Source organism: Bufo gargarizans, chromosome 2 (genome assembly GCF_014858855.1).
Source record: "Bufo gargarizans isolate SCDJY-AF-19 chromosome 2, ASM1485885v1, whole genome shotgun sequence".
In the NCBI taxonomy this organism is placed as follows: Eukaryota; Metazoa; Chordata; class Amphibia; order Anura; family Bufonidae; genus Bufo; species Bufo gargarizans.
Genome location: NC_058081.1, coordinates 32,729,174 through 32,745,516, shown reverse-complemented (window position 1 = coordinate 32,745,516; position 16,343 = coordinate 32,729,174). Strand labels below are relative to the sequence as shown.

At 43.3% G+C, this 16,343-nt stretch overlaps 1 protein-coding gene across 1 annotated transcript in view; it reads right to left on the bottom strand.

Annotated features, from left to right (window-relative positions):
* Positions 1 to 16,343, bottom strand: part of LOC122927158 (venom factor-like) — a 495,227-nt gene that overhangs the window by 227,860 nt on the left and 251,024 nt on the right. Inside the window, exons 20-23 of the mRNA XM_044278755.1 lie at positions 14,254 to 14,460; positions 5,025 to 5,085; positions 4,794 to 4,880; positions 4,467 to 4,670 (exon numbers count right to left, since the gene is read on the bottom strand). Coding sequence (XP_044134690.1) covers positions 4,467 to 4,670; positions 4,794 to 4,880; positions 5,025 to 5,085; positions 14,254 to 14,460 — 559 coding nt within the window. The remainder of the gene's footprint in view (positions 1 to 4,466; positions 4,671 to 4,793; positions 4,881 to 5,024; positions 5,086 to 14,253; positions 14,461 to 16,343) is intronic.

The window sequence follows — 16,343 nt, the reverse complement described above, 5'->3', positions numbered from 1 at the left end:
AACAAGTTATAAGAGCTTCTAAAGCACAGGCAGAATAGAAATTAGCTCAGTCAGTAAAAAAAGGCGATAAGACATTCTTCAGATACATAAATGAAAAAGGGAAACTAAAACAAGGAATTAACAAATTAAAAACAAAAGAAGGAAGGTATATGGAAGAAGATAAAGAACTAGCTGACTGCCTCAATAAATACTTCTGTTCAGTTTTTACAAAGGAAAATGAAGGAAAAGGACCTCAGTTAGGAAGGAAGACTAATGAATCTTTTGATGCATGTGTCTTTACAGAGGAACAGGTTCTAAGTCAGCTGTCTAAAATTAATACAAATAAGTCACAGGGGCCTGATGGGATACACCCAAAGCTATTAAAAGAGCTTAGCGGTGAACTAGCAAAACCATTAACAGATTTATTTAACCAATCACTGGTAACAGGAGTCGTCCCAGAAGATTGGAAATTAGCAAATGTTGCGCCCATTCACAAGAAAGGTAGTAGGGAGGAATTGGGCAACTATAGGCCAGTAAGCCTGACATCAATAGTGGGGAAATTAATGGAAACCATACTTAAGGAGAGGATTGTGGAACATCTAAAATCCCATGGATTCAAAGATGAATAACTGCATGGGTTTACTTCAGGGAGATCTTGTCAAACTAATCTTATTGATTTTTCTGATTGGGTGACTAAAATAATAGATGGCAGAGGTGCAGTAGACATCGCTTATCTAGACTTTAGTAAGGCTTTTGATACTGTCCCACATAGAAGGCTTATCAATAAATTGCAGTCTTTGGGCTTGGACTCCCATATTGTTGAATGGATTAGGCAGTGGCTGAGGGACAGACAACAGAGGGTTGTAGTCAATGGAGTATATTCAGACCATGGTCTTGTTACCAGTGGGGTACCTCAGGGATCTGTTCTGGGACCCATATTGTTTAATATCTTTATCAGCGAAATTGAAGAAGGCCTCGATGGTAAGGTGTGTCTTTTTGCTGATGACACAAAGATTTGTAACAGGGTTGATGTTCCTGGAGGGATACACCAAATGGAAAAGGATTTAGGAAAACTAGAGGAATGGTCAAAAATCTGGCAACTAAAATTTTATGTTGATAAGTGCAAGATAATGCACCTGGGGCATAAAAATCCAAGAGCAGAATATAAAATCTGTGATACAGTCCTAACCTCAGTATCTGAGAACGGATTTATGGGTCATTATTTCAGAAGACTTAAAGGTAGGCAGACAATGTCATAGAGCAGCAGGAAATGCTAGCAGAATGCTTGGGTGTATAGGGAGAGGCATTACCAGTAGAAAGAGGGAGGCGCTCATGCCGCTCTACAGAGCACTAGTGAGACCTCATTTGGAGTATTGTGCTCAGTACTGGAGACCATATCTCCAGGATATTGCTACTTTGGAGAGAGTTCAGAGAAGAGCTACTAAACTGGTACATGGATTGCAGGATAAAACTTACCAGGAAAGATTAGAGGACCTTATGTATAGCTTCGAAGAAAGACGAGACAGAGGGGATATGATAGAAACTTTTAAATACATAAAGGGAATCAACAACATAAAGGAGGAGAGAATATTTAAAAGAAGAAAAACTGCTACAAGAGGACATAGTTTTAAATTAGAGGGGCAAAGGTTTAAAAGTAATATCAGGAAGTATTACTTTACTGAGAGAGTAGTGGATGCATGGAATAGCCTTCCTGCAGAAGTGGTAGCTGCAAATACAGTGAAGGAGTTTATGCATGCATGGGATAGGCATAAGGCCATTTTTCATATAAGATAGGGACAGGGGCTATCCATAGTATTCAGTATATTGGGCAGACTAGATGGGCCAAATGGTCCTTATCTGCCGACACATTCTATGTTTCTATGTTTCAATCACAGCCATGCAGCCTTTAAAAAAAAAACATTAAATCGCTGAACACCGAACTCGAACCCAAACTTTTACAGAAAATTTCGGGTTCGGGTCTGGGGTCAAAAAAATCATAAAGTTCGGTACGAACCCGAAATTTACAGTTTGGGTTCACTCAACCCTACATATAGCTGCACCGCTGAATGGCAAATATATTTTTCTTTTACCACTTATACACTCCACAAAAGGCTTTAGAAGATATAACTGCACTGCTGAATGGCAAATATATTTTTATTTTGACACTATTACAGAACAAAAAGTGCTTTAGGACATATAACTGCACCGCTGAATGGCAAATATATTTAACTTTTTCTCTTTATACACGCCACAAAAGGCTTTAGAACATATCACTGCACCACTGAACGACAAATATATTTTTGTTTTGCCACTACACACCACAAAAGGCTTTAGAACATATAAGTGCACCGCTGAACGGCAAATATATTTTTATTTTGCCACTATTACACGTCAAAAAGCGCTTTAGAACATACAGTTGATATGTTAAAATGTTAGGTTTCTGTGATGTAAAAAAATGAGACAAAGATAAATCATTTCAGAACTTTTTCCACCTTTTAATGTGACCTATAAACTGTACAACACAGTTGAAAAACAAACTGAAATCTTTTAGGTAGAGGGAAGAAAAAATATCAAAATAAAATATGGTTGCATAAGTGTGCACACCCTTAAACTAATACTTTGTTGAAGCACCTTTTGATTTTATTACAGCACTCAGTCTTTTTGGGTATGAGTCAATCAGCATGGCACATTTTAACTTGGCAAGATTTGCCAACTCTTCTTTGCAAAAACACTCCAAATCTGTCAGATTGCGAGGGCATCTCCTGTGCACAGTCCTCTTCAGATCACCCCACAGATTTTCAATCCGATTCAGGTCTCTGGCTGGACCATTCTAAAACTTTAATCTTCTTCTGGTGAAGCCATTCCTTTGTTGATTTGGATGTATGCTTTGGGTTGTTGTCATGCTGAAAGATGAAGTTCCTCTTCAAATTCAGCTTTCTAGCAGAAACCTGAAGGTTTTGTGCCAATATTGACTGGTATTTGGAACTGTTCATAATTCCCTGTAGCTTAACTAAGGCCCCCGTTCCAGCTGAAGAAAAAGAGCCCCAAAGCATGATGCTGCCACCACCATGCTTAACTGTGGGTATGGTGTTCTTTTGGTGATGTACAGTGTTGTTTTTGTGCCAAACATATCTTTTTGGATTATGGCCAAAAAGTTCAACCTTGGTTTCACCAGACTATAACACCTTTTCCCACATGCTTTTGGGAGACTTCAGATGTGTTTTTGCAAAATGTAGCCTGTATAATGTTTTTCTTCATAAGAAAAGGCTTTTGTCTTGCCACTCTACCCCATAGCCCAGACATATGAAGAATACGGGAGATTGTTGTCACATGTACCACACAGCCAGTACTTGCCAGATATTCCTGCAGCTCCTTTAATGTTGCTGTAGGCCTCTTGGTAGCCTCCCAGACCAGTTTTCTTCTCGTCTTTTCATAAATTTTGGAGGCACATCCAGTTCTTGGTAATGTCACTGTTGTGCCATATTTTCTCCACTTGATGATGACTGTCTTCACTGTGTTCCATGGTATATCTAATGCTTTGGAAACTCTTTTGTACCCTTCTCCTGACTGATATCTTTTAACAATGAGATCCCTCTGATGCTTTGGAAGCTCTCTGTGGACAATGGATTTCGCTGCGGGAAGCGGCTAAGAAAATTTCAGGAAAGATCAACTAGAGCAGCTGAACTTTATTTGGGGTTAATCAGAGGCACTTTAAATGATGGCCGGTGTCTGCTGACTCCTATTTAACATGATTTTGAATGTGATTGCTTAATTCTGAACACAGCTACATCCCCAGTTATAAGAGGGTTTGCACACTTATGCAACCACCTTTTTTTTTTGTTGTTGTTTTTCAATTGAGTTGTACAGTTTATAGGTCACATTAAAGGTGGAAAAAGTTCTGAAATGATTTATCTTTTTTTTACATCACAGAAACCTGACATTTTAACAGGGGTGTATAGACTTTTTATATCCACTGTGCATATCAAGATTGGTTCAGACCTGGGGGGGGGGGGGGGGGTTATTCTATCCGTACAGAAAACCTCTCTACCCAAAAATAGAGGGAAACACCCCAATGATGGGTGTACCCTGCGCTGGAACCTACCCCTTTATATCTCCCTAATACACCCTATAATGTCCATACAAATCTCCTAAAAGATGATTTTTCATTCAGTTTTGAGTAGTACAACCAAACAATATATCAAAGGATAAACTAAAGTTAAAAAAAATGCTTTGCTATCCTCAGGTCTTCCATCCCTAACGTTTCCCTGGTGAAAAAGAATAATAACCAATGAACCTGAGGACTGGGGCATGGTTGCGCAAAAGGTCATGTGAAATCATTAAATCAACCAATTGTACCTCCTGGGTGAGGTTAACTTTTTTCCAAAACATTTTTTGTTTTTCCAACAATTTCATTTTTATTCTCCACCTGACGGATTTAGTCCTGCACTCTAACTTTTGGAATCAAAATTGACTAGAAAATATCTTACCATTTTTGATGTACTGAATGGCCTGTTCCCTGCGCAGGAGTCCTAGTCTATGCCATTGGTTGCTGAAATCCAAGTAATGTGTGGCTATCAGGGAAGTTGTGATAGTGAGCATGTTTTCCTCGCCAGATCCACCTGGAGCCTTGATCAGGTGGTCCAGATGGACACCATCAATGGATTCCTCTACCATTTCACTTATTGGGTTTCCTGGGTAATGCAGAGATATAAGTCATGAGATCAGGGAAGGAAGAGTGCCTATTTCAGGTTCTTCATTATGTACACAATGTACACTATATACTGTAGTAGTAGGATCAGCTAATCAGTGTTCACCTTGGATGGTAATAATGGTGTCAACTTGTGTATTGGGAACAATATTTTGGGGATTTACTACAGAGATCCGCTCTTCTTGTACTCCTCCTGTATAAGAATCAGCAATAAGAAGAAATTAAAAGTTATCTGGACAAAACAATAACTGTTAAGCAGTACATGACAATCATTTTAATTTCTCTCCATCCCCCCAAAAAATTCTTATCCCAAGTATATGGTAATACAATTACAAACCGTTTAGTCCTGGCTCCAAAACAACTGATTTCACCATCTGTGTCAGACGTCTTCCTTCTGGCTGGAGATAAAAAAGGAAATTAAATTGCAAGAAAATTGATACTGATCTTCTCTGACATGGTGATGAACAAAATGGGACATCTTTGCGACTAATTGTGAAGGCGCTTCCAACCTCCCTAAAGTCTTTTTTATGCATTCTGCATTAGTCGTTTGTGTCACAGCCCGATTGTGGGTTTAACTGAGCTGAACTCACAATATCACAGATCCCTATGATGCTATGAGTTTGGATCCCTTAAATCTACATCCAGGCCATGACGCACATAAGTAATATAGATGTCTAATATGTCCTGAAGTTGAATGTGTGAATAGCCCCTAAAGCTGGAATCGCACGTATTAAGGCAATTTGCCTGGATTTGTGGGAGGGGCTGAGGTCCGCCTCCAGCCTATTTAGGGCACTCCCCTTACCTGGCTCCTGCGTCATTTGAGGTCTGAGCTTTGAGAGAGGAGGTCGCTTGTGGAGTGTCTGGAGTGTTGCCTGCGAGTCGCTGAATTTCTGGGGGGTTTTCGTTGCCATCAGTTCTGGATTTGGAGCATTACGGTTCTATTTTTCCGGCTTTACTCGGTTCACTGGGGGTCACGTTTGCCCGTTAAACTGCGAGTCATCCATACGGTGCAGCCGGGGCCTCACGGTTGCCCCCTGTACCGGTTCTATTCATTTCACCAAACGCTGCACCAATGTCACTGTTTTCTCGTTTAAGTCACCAGTATTTCATTTCTGTCACGCCTTGTTTATGCACAAATTTGTCTACACCGTACCACTATTCCGGTCAGCACCCCTGCAGCAGCATGCAGTCGTTTCCGGGGCAATCCCCCATTTCTGTTCAGTTCATTTCACCAAACGCTGCACTAAAGTCACGGCCCTCTCGCCCAGTCTTGTTCATGCATAAATTTATCCACAACGTACCACCACTCCGGTCAGCACCCCTGCGGCATGCAGGCAGTGGTTCAGAGTCATCCATACGGTACAGCCGGGGCCTCACGGTTGCCCCTGTACCGGTTCATTTCATTTCATCATACGCTGCACCAATGTCACGGTTTTCTCATACAAGTCACCAGCATTAATTTCTGTCACGCCTTGTTCATGCGGAATTTGTCCACACCGTACTACGACTCCGGTCAACATCTCTGCAGCATGCGGCAATGGTTTCTGGCCTAATCCCCCATTTCTGTTTCATTTCATTTATAGACGCTGCGCTAATGTCACGGCTTTCTCACAGTCACCAGCATCTCATTTTTTCATGTCTTGTTCAGCAATCTTCCCACAGTAACAACACTGCGGTCAGCACCCCTGTGGTTCCAGGCTCGTTCCCCATTTCTTTTTCAGTCCATATCACCTCACAATCATCCACATTCATGCCCCCCCCCCCTCCTCCTCATGTTCACGTGCACAGCTGCAGGAGCACAAATGCGTATGAGTCACTCATACGGTACAGCCGGGGCCTCACGGTTGCCCCTGTACCGGTTCATTTCATTTCATCAAACACGCACCAATGTCACGGATTTTCATACAAGTCACCAGCATTCATTTCTGTCACGCCTTGTTCATGCACAATTTGTTCACAACCATACCACCATTCCGGTCAACAGCTCTGCAGCAGGCGGCCAATGGTTCCTGGGCTATTCCCCCATTTCTGTTTGTTTCATCTCATACACGCTGCACCATGTCATGGCTTTCTCGCATCAATCACCGGCATCTCATTTCTCTCATGTTTTATTCTGGCGTCTTCCCACAGTACCAACACTCCGGTCAGCACCCCGGTGGTTCCGGGCTCATTCCCCATTTCTGGGTTAGTTCATATCACCCCACATCATCCACATTCATGCCCCCCCCCTCCTCATGTTCATGTGCACGGCTACAGGTGCCAGCTGCGTTGCACCCGGTACACCCGCCCTTCATGTCCACCTTCACTGGGCATACCGCTGCCACAAGCATCCCCTCCCCACCGCCTCCGGCCTGGTCCGCCGCTCCTCCTGCCGCGCGGCCGATGGCGCCCGGCCGCGTCTTGGTGCCTGGTTTGCGCATGCGCGGCTGGGGTACTGCGCATGCGCGGCGATTCGTCGGCGCGTGCTCGGTGTCCCGGCGGCCGTTCTCGCCACATCTGATGCGGGGGGCCGCCGTCGGGCGGTCTGGCTCGGCTGGTCGGCGGAGCTCCGGGGGCGCCGGTCACACAGCAGGCCCCTCCTGCGCAGTTGCAGGGGGGGCTTCCAGCACGCCCGACTAAAGTACCCTGCAGTAAACATCACCCCACCAGCCCCTGCGAGATATCAACTGGTTGCTGATAAAGTTATAAAAAAAAAAAAAGGGGGGGGGGAAGAGATATCAACTGGTTGGAAAAAAAAAACAACGACACAAACCAATACATACCATTGGATTACAAACCGCACATTCCCACTGGTGCAGGCATGCGGCACGCGCTGGTCTCTTTCAACACCAGGCGCACACTGTCATTTCATTAAACAACCATCATGATCCTCCGGGTCATGCATATGTACCATATACATTTCACTTTTCATCACGCTATTTTATGTCTACCCTCCCCCCTTTTTCAGGCGGTCAACCTATATTGTATTTTGCACTACCATGTATCCGGAGAATTTTTCTTACTACCAGGTACGTTCACCTGCTCATTAACAAAAGTCTTCCTTACATTTCGGATGGTCCCGTTAGGGTCAGCGTGCTGGCTTTAGGGGCACCATCATCCCACTAGGTTACCCCCTTCTTGGCTTCGCCAGCAGTTAGTGGTCCCGCGAGGCCGACACCCCGCCTCAAACGTATGGAGGCTCTCGCCCAACGCGCCACCTCGTTAGTAAGCCGCCTCGCGTGTTGCATAGAGAGGGCCTCACCTGTCACTCCCTTCCCCTAGTCCTGTCTTACAGTCACCGAGAGGCCAACGCTCCTGCCACTACCACAAGTGGCCTCATTAACCCCTCGCGCCAAATCATAGGTAGAGCCTCTCAAGCCGCTTGGCAAATTAGCAGGGCCTCATCTGTCACCATGCAAGTATAATTTTTTCGCCGTCCGGCCTAGCTAGCTTGCCAGCACGATCCTGTGTTTCCCCAAGCTAATCAACTGTTTTTGTTTTACTATGTCTCTGGAAGGGATAGAGAACTTCTCCCTACCTGGCACCCCTGCTCGATCTGTCACTGCTACCCAGGGAGACGATCTAGCCAGTCCAGCACCCAATCAGATCCTGGACAATCCCGCGCATAACGACGGAGTTAAGGTGACGGCATGTTCCCTTCCCCACCACGGCGAGGAAAGCAGAGCTTTTCCGGCTGCTGCGCACGCCAACCAATAACAAGGAAGCAGGGGAAGGACCTAGCCAGTCCAGCACAGGGGATATACATGCCATGCTGTCCTCTCTAATGACATCCATGTCTAAAGTCAACGCCAGGTTGGAGAGGCTGGAATCGGTCACCACAACCCTCTCCTTGGCAGGGCCACCACCGGCCAGTGATCACGCCGACCGTTAGCCTGGAGGGCCAAGAAGTCAGCCGGGCGCGCATAATACCGGAGGAGGAACCGGGGGTACCCATCGCCACCAAGAAGACAGAAGGGCCAGACACGGTCATCACCTTTCCTGGGTACCCAGTTGGATTCAGCCTCAATGCAAGCCAGTTTGCATCCGGGAAGATCCAGGACATTCTCGCCCACATAGACAACTACCTTCAACTCGGCACCGGCAAACGCAAAGAACTGCAGTCCCTGCTGGGCTCCCTGAACTTTGCCATGCGCATCCACCTCAGGGTCGCTCATTTATATCACGGCTCCTGCACCTCTCCCCTTTTTCCTACACGACTCGCACAGGTTGTCCCTGGATGCCCACGCTGCGGCAGATCTGGGCATGTGGGGGAGATTTCTGTCCACCTGGAATGGCGGGAGCTTGTTTCTCCCTCAGCTGTCGGACTCTTCCCCCTCTATCTGGTCAGATGTGGCATCTACCACAGGCTTCGCGGCCAGTTTTGGAAACGATTGGCTGTGGGGCAGCTGGCCTCCTGCGGTCCGGGGTTTGGAAGGATTCTCCACTGCCTCAGCGCTTTTCAAGATCTACCCCATCGTGGCGGCTGCCGTGGCGTAGGGTCATTCATGGGCAAACATGTTGGTCCGGTGCTATTCAGACAACCAGGCGACCTGCCAGATCATCAACAGGATCGTTCCAAATCTCTCACAATCGTGAGGTTTCTGCGGAGACTTCCTTAGTTGGCCGCTTGCAATAATTTCTTCTTACATTGTTTCCATGTCCCGGAGTGTGCAATACGGCAGCTGACAATCTGTCTCGCGTCAAATTTCAGGCATTTCATCAAGCTCTCCCATCAGCGTCACCCACGGCCTCCATCACTCCATCATTTCAACAGCTCATTCTGGATTAGAAGTCATCATGCGGCATAGCCAGTCTTTGTCCCGCTTAGCACTGTCAGACAAAACACATAGAACATACGACAGAGTGTTCACACTATTCAACAGGTCCCTGTTGGAACACAACATCACGCACCCCTTTTGTCATGACGTCTCTTCCGGGGTTGCTTCTTTTTGCCACCTCAAACTCAAATGTCATACAACACCATCAAACCATATCTCACTGGCATTTCAACATCATATGCTAGTCATACACCCCGATAAACATCAGCTTCATATCTCCGCACCAGATCGAAACCATACTCAGAGGCATTCAGGAAACGGAACCCGCACGTCCAGCCCAGAGGCTACCCATAAACAATCATATCTTCAAAGCATTATCCGACTCACTGGACGCCACGCCTCTTGAAACAGATACCAACTCCATCATCAAAACGGCAATTTACTTGGCCTCCTACGGATTCCTGAGTCCCGGGAAATTCACTACAGCCTCCACGACCCAAACCTCACCTTGTCTTCTTGTCTTCCACTTGTCAAAACACATGGATCACTACATCTTGTCCTTACCTCACTCCAAGAATAGTCAGCACTTACCCGTCAACATTTCATATTACCCCACGCACAACAGATGGTGTCCAGTCAGGGTTCTGGATGCTTACAAGCAGCGTCACAAGGTCTACCCTCTCAACCGCTACTTCAACTTCATGGTTCGGTACTCACCACCACCACCTTCACGACCCATGCCAGGTCATCCCTCACACAACCAGGCCTCAACGCAGCCAACTACTCAGGGCACTCCTTTCACGTTGGAGCCACGTCCACGGCCTCCAGTGCCAACATCCTCACTCATGTCATCAGGAAATTGGGGCGCTGGAAGTCATCCGCTTACGCGCAATACATTCCCAATCCAACACAAGAGTTAAGAGTGGCTTTCCAAGACATGTCGGGTTGAGCTATTGATATATCAATTGGCTACAATAAACTGGTTTATTTCCATTTTTGCCCTCTTCTTTCTCAGGCCTACCTCATCCTCGGTTTCGGCACACCACAACCGACTGCACTCATTCCCTGCTTTCCCAGGGCTCTTCACTGTACTACCGTAAGCCCCTTACACAAGTATTAAGGCAATTTGCCTGGATTTGTGGGAGGGGCTGAGGTCCGCCTCCAGCCTATTTAGGGCACTCCCCTTACCTGGCTCCTGCGTCATTTGAGGTCTGAGCTTTTGACCCTCCCACCACTCCACTCATTTACAACTCATTTCTTCCATATCTTTTCCTTGGGTAGGCCCTCTTCTTTCTCAGGCCTACCTCATCCTCGGTTTCGGCACACCACAACCGACTGCACTCATTCCCTGCTTTCCCAGGGCTCTTCACTGTACTACCGTAAGCCCCTTACACAAATGAAGATTGATGTAGAAGTTTATCTAGAAGTTTTCAATGTAGTTTTATAAACCAAGCCAGGACTGGTTCCACAAAAAATGAAAAGTACAAAAGAAACTGATTCTCCCATTCTCTTCTATCTATTTTAAAAACGACAAATTACTACCACAAAAAAATTGTAGCTTAAGGCCTCCTACGTTCAAACTCTTTTCCTGGGACCTTGGAGCATTTTTCTGTCAAATGTGTTTTTACGGTGGTTTCAATTGGCTTTTTGGTGGAGTTTTTATTTAGTATTATTTTGTGCATAAATTTTTCCAGATGTTGCCTACAAATGCCTATGAAAAAACACCAGAAAAAAAACATTATCTAGATTATGCTGTATTTTGAAAAAACAAAACTACACTGATCCAAAAAAGCCACCAAAAGGCAAATAAACCAAAACAACTTGTAGGTAGTGATTTTAAAAGTGGATTGGCATATTGCCATAAATGTCAGATAGGTGTAGGTCCCACTTTTGGGACCCGCTCATATTTCCAAACTTGGGCCCCCTAAGCAATGGAGAGTGTGCCTCCCTTGCTCAACCACCCCGTATTTACTGTTGCCTAGTGCTGGCTCGGCGTTTTCCAGCAGTCCCGCAGCAGTTAATGGAGAGGTGGCCACACTCACTTGTCTATTTTCAGAAGTCCCATAGCAATGAACGGAGAGGATGCCGCACTTCACACTCTCCTTCAAGTCAGGGCCCCGTTCTGGAGATAGGAGGGGTCCCAAAGGTGAGACCAGCACCTATGTGCCCTTTAGGGCATAACCTGGCAATGTGCCATAAATTGTAAGATGGAAGAACCCCTTTAATACTTCCGCATAGACAAAAATAAACAACAGAAAAAAGCTATTCACAATAACATAAAAAGGTCATGAAAAACCCTAGCATTTAAAAAAAAAACACAATAGGAGGAATGAATAATTAGCATTTTTTCCTTTCTTTTTTTTTTTTTCTTGTAGAACCAGATATTTTAGATTGGTTTTGTTCACCAAAATGCACATAATGTAATATTTTGGCACATGCATTTCAATATCAGATAGGTGTGAGTGCAGGAAAGCCTTTGCTCATAGGTGTAACAAATTTATAAAAAAAATCCAACATCCTTAACGAATTGGGACAACTTCAGGATTCATACTGTATGCAGTTAGTATGGTATACCCCTAGGTGGCAAACATTTGAGCAAAACTTTTGAAGCAAACGCACTTCATACACCTTACAGGTGAAACTCGAAAAATTTGAATATCGTGCAAAAGTCCATTTATTTAAGTAATGCAAATTAAAAGGGATTGCATTAATGCACCTTAAATTTAGATTTTTGTGAAAAGGTTCAATATTCTAGGCTTAAAGTGTCACACTCTAGTCAGCTAATTAATCCATACCCCCTGAGCAAAGGGTACCTGAGATTGTGACTTTGGGGTTTCATAAGCTGTAAGCCATAATCATCCAAATTATAACAAATAATGGCTTGAACTATCTCGCTTTGCATGTAATGAGTCTCATATGTTAGTTTCACCTTTTAAGTTGCATTACTGAAATAAATGAACTTTGCACGATATTCAAATTTTTTGAGTTTCACCTGTAGATCACTGAAGCCACACCCATAAAACTATACCCTTTCTAAAAATGACAAGCATAGCATACTGACAAGTAAATTTGGCTAACTCATTGTTTATTGCATCTAAAAATTGGCATAGCCAAGATTTTGGTGCAAGTTTGGTGATGTTTTTAATATAGTTTTATGGTGTTTTTGTCTGCAGGCAGTTTATAGAAAAATAGAAAACACTACAAACAATCCGATTTGTGTTTTTTTTTAATGGTATTTGGGGATCAGTGGCACTTTTTTCAAAAGATGGCATCCCCTGGATACAGAGGTTTTCTCTGCCAGTTTTACAAAGACTTCTCTATCACACAACATGAAAAACATAAAAAACATTATAGACGCCAATAGAGATGAGCAAATCGATTCTAATCAAATTACACCCGAATTATTGGAATTCCAAATTTAAATTTATGTCCAATTCTAAAGAATTTCTCAAAATCACAGCTGTTTTTCAGATCAGAATACAGGAAAGATGAAGAGAGATCACATGAACCTCGTAAATGTGTGTGCATACCCCCTGGCAGAGGTTTGCGAAAACAAAATGTACAACAAATACTACAGTGCAGCTTATTTTTATAGGATGTTTGTTACCACCAGCAATCATGTGTTTACCCATAACCATAAAGACTGCTGTCACTTACAACTACAAATGCCGGCTTGGCATTAAGAGCTTGAAATTATTTGAATGCAGTCCTAAGAGACCTTAGACAGTAGTCATCAAGGATTTTTTAAGTCAAACGGAGCACTTTCGATTCGGTTCACATATATTCGGACCTGAATCCAATTGCTCAATTGATGTTGCCGAATCTAACCCAAATCGACCAAATTTTAAGAAATTTGCACATCACCAGATGCCACCATAATTGAATTATAAAAACCTTATGTAAAACGCTTGGAACCACTAACTTTTTGTAAAAGCAAAAACATTTAAAAAAGCAAAATAAAGGTGAGTGTTTTTGATAATGGTGTTTTTGCTGTACTTTTTTGGAGCCAAAGCTAGAATATGGATTCAGCAGCATGGAGAAGTTTTTCCCTTATACAGTATAATTGCACTAACTCATAACACATAAAAAATGAAAAACTATGTTAAAAATTGCCACAAACTCTACATGTGAGCTCCCAATCTTAAAGTGGTTTTCCAAGACTCAAAAAAATTTTGGTAAAACAAGCCTTATTCATGAGTTCGATCCACCACCGTTCCTGCACTTTTGCTCCACTGCTCACAGCTGATCTTTTTTTATGGCTTTGCAGTGAAGATTCACAACCATTGACCACTGCAGTCAATCACTGGCCTCAGCCATTATGAGCAGTAGTTGAACACATCACGGCTACACATTATGAGAGTATTAGACAGGTGAGTTCAGTTTATTTTGCTATTTTATAACATTTTCTCCCTTAACCTAAATGTGGGGGGTTTCGAAAAACCTCTAACTACTTTAATGTTCCCTAAATCCTACTACACACTGCACAGATGTGAGCAGGGGGTTTTACTGCCGCATAAGTTGTCCACTGTAGCTCCATACTACAGAGCCAAAAGAACGCTATGTGCTAACATATGTTTCTGTATGGACATAAAAGAAAAACACCTTTGTAACATACATGTGGAGGCATACAGGAGTACAAGGGGGTCACACGGGAATCTATGGCTTCCTACAACTCAGAGGTTGCATAGAACCATGCAACTACCAACTACATGGTGGAATGTTGTTGATCGTGCATGTAATCAAATTCATTACTACATTACACCTACATAGAGGGATGTCACTGAGATTACATCTTTCTTTGTTACTTACCACAACAAACAGTTTTTTCTCTACACCATCAGATAAAAAACCGCTAGTTGCCTTTACTTCAATGTTATGATTTCCCAGGGTTAGTGGTATAACGATAAATGGAACAACCACAGATGAAGAAGGTTGTATCTCCACTTCTTGTCGGAACTTCTTCTTGGCATTAGAGAGACTGCAGAAGTTTTTATTGTAGGTCCAATGTACACGGACCTAAACCAAAGACAACAAGATGACTAGAGATGAACGAAGGTTTCAAAAATTCTATTTGGTCTTGTGCCAAATATTTCCCAAAAATTTACTTCATTACATATTAATTAGTCATGAAGTGCATTAAATCAGGTCTATCCAGGCCTGAAGTTAAACTTTAGGTAGAATGTGTCCTGGTGTTCAAACAGTCAGTATTTAGTCAGCATTTGGTCAGTTTTTGTAAGGCAAAAACAGGAGTAGGTCCAAAACAGAAATAACATGTGATGGAAATATTTGCATGTGTTTTGTGTTTTGGACCCACTCCTTCTTTTGGCTTTCATTTCATGATCAAATCCTGATGCAAAATACTGACCATGTGATAGAGGCTTTATGGATGCTCAAACAGGACCTCTTTTTTTGTGTTTTTTTTATTTTCTTCTGATAGATCAGAAGAAGGAAAAAAGAGGCCCTGTAACAGACTGGTGAGGGTGGCAACAGCATGAAGAGTCACAATAGTGGCCTCAGAATAGAGTGGGGGAGGGGGCAACAGCAGAGGCAGTAACAGCACAAGATGGTGGCAGATCACAGTAGGAGCAGATGAAAGTAGAGGCATCAGGCGGGAGACAGCATCAGAATATTGTCAGCAGCACGTGGACAGAAGTATCGGGCCATTTGTCACATGTTTGGTGTTGCAACACACTACAGTCTGATCATTACTGCCAGAATGATCTAGTCTTTTGCATCAGGTACCGGTGTCTGGAATTCCTAGTTGATCCAGGCCTAAACAGTCTTTCAACATTTTGTGTTAAAAGGCTGCACTCAACATTCCGGTGCCACACTATTGGCCGGGCAGAAAATCGTATCCAGGGCAATTCAAGTTTGGCTGCCCAGTAGTCCAGGGGATCTTGAATCTGGGGTGACAGGGTGCAGTCTAAGTATGCCACCACTAGTGATGAGCAGCAGGGGTCATATTAGAATTTGTGATATTTCGCAAATATTTTGTAGAATATTTGTCATATATTCGCAAATTCGTATATTCAACATTCTTTTTTTTATGCGAAAATCGGCAAGGTAATGATTGCGTCATATGCGAATATTGCGTGCTCAATAGAGGCGTGGGTCAAAAACGAATATATAGCACTATATTCGATATAATGCTATATATAAATTTTTTAGATTATTCGTCATTTTTTTCCATCTAAAGTGAACACTTCAGCGCCCTGATTCCGCCTCCGTGGGAGGCCCCAGTCCTTCACCTTCTTTGAAGTCTATTCATTTATATAGAAGTATATTCAGTATACATAAGGAAGAAAAATAAGATAAAAAATAACAAAAAATTTAGTACATGCATAATACTTGATAAGAGTATCAGATATTCGTGGAATAATAACGTATATGTCCTTCTAGAAGAGAATAGAGTGGAACAATGCATTTTATACAGAAAACACACTAAAATTGCATTAAAAATGCTTGTGCGTTTTTCTTGGATTAGATGCGTCTTTTGTTTATATGTAGTGCTGGACGAACATCTGCCGGGACGGGTCCCATTAATTTTAATGGCAGGCGAACCTGAAAAACCATCAGCTCATATTTTCAGCCAAGAAATAATTACTAGAAGTGCACAAATAGTCCCACAACATGGACAGTGACATACCAAATCAGAAACCATATGTCCTACCACAATCCGGGGGGTTCCAGTGCCCATGAATCCCGGAGGGAAAGCAAAAAACATTTATCTCTGGGCTAGATGATGATGTGGTATTGAAGGACAGGGTGGGAAAATAACTACCTGCTGGTTGAGGTTCTGATCCATGTCCTGCTGCTGGGTGGTTTCTTCAGAAGGCAGGTGAAGAAAAGTGCTGATTAGAGACTAAAGACTTAAGTTGCTGCTGATGGAGCTGGTGCTG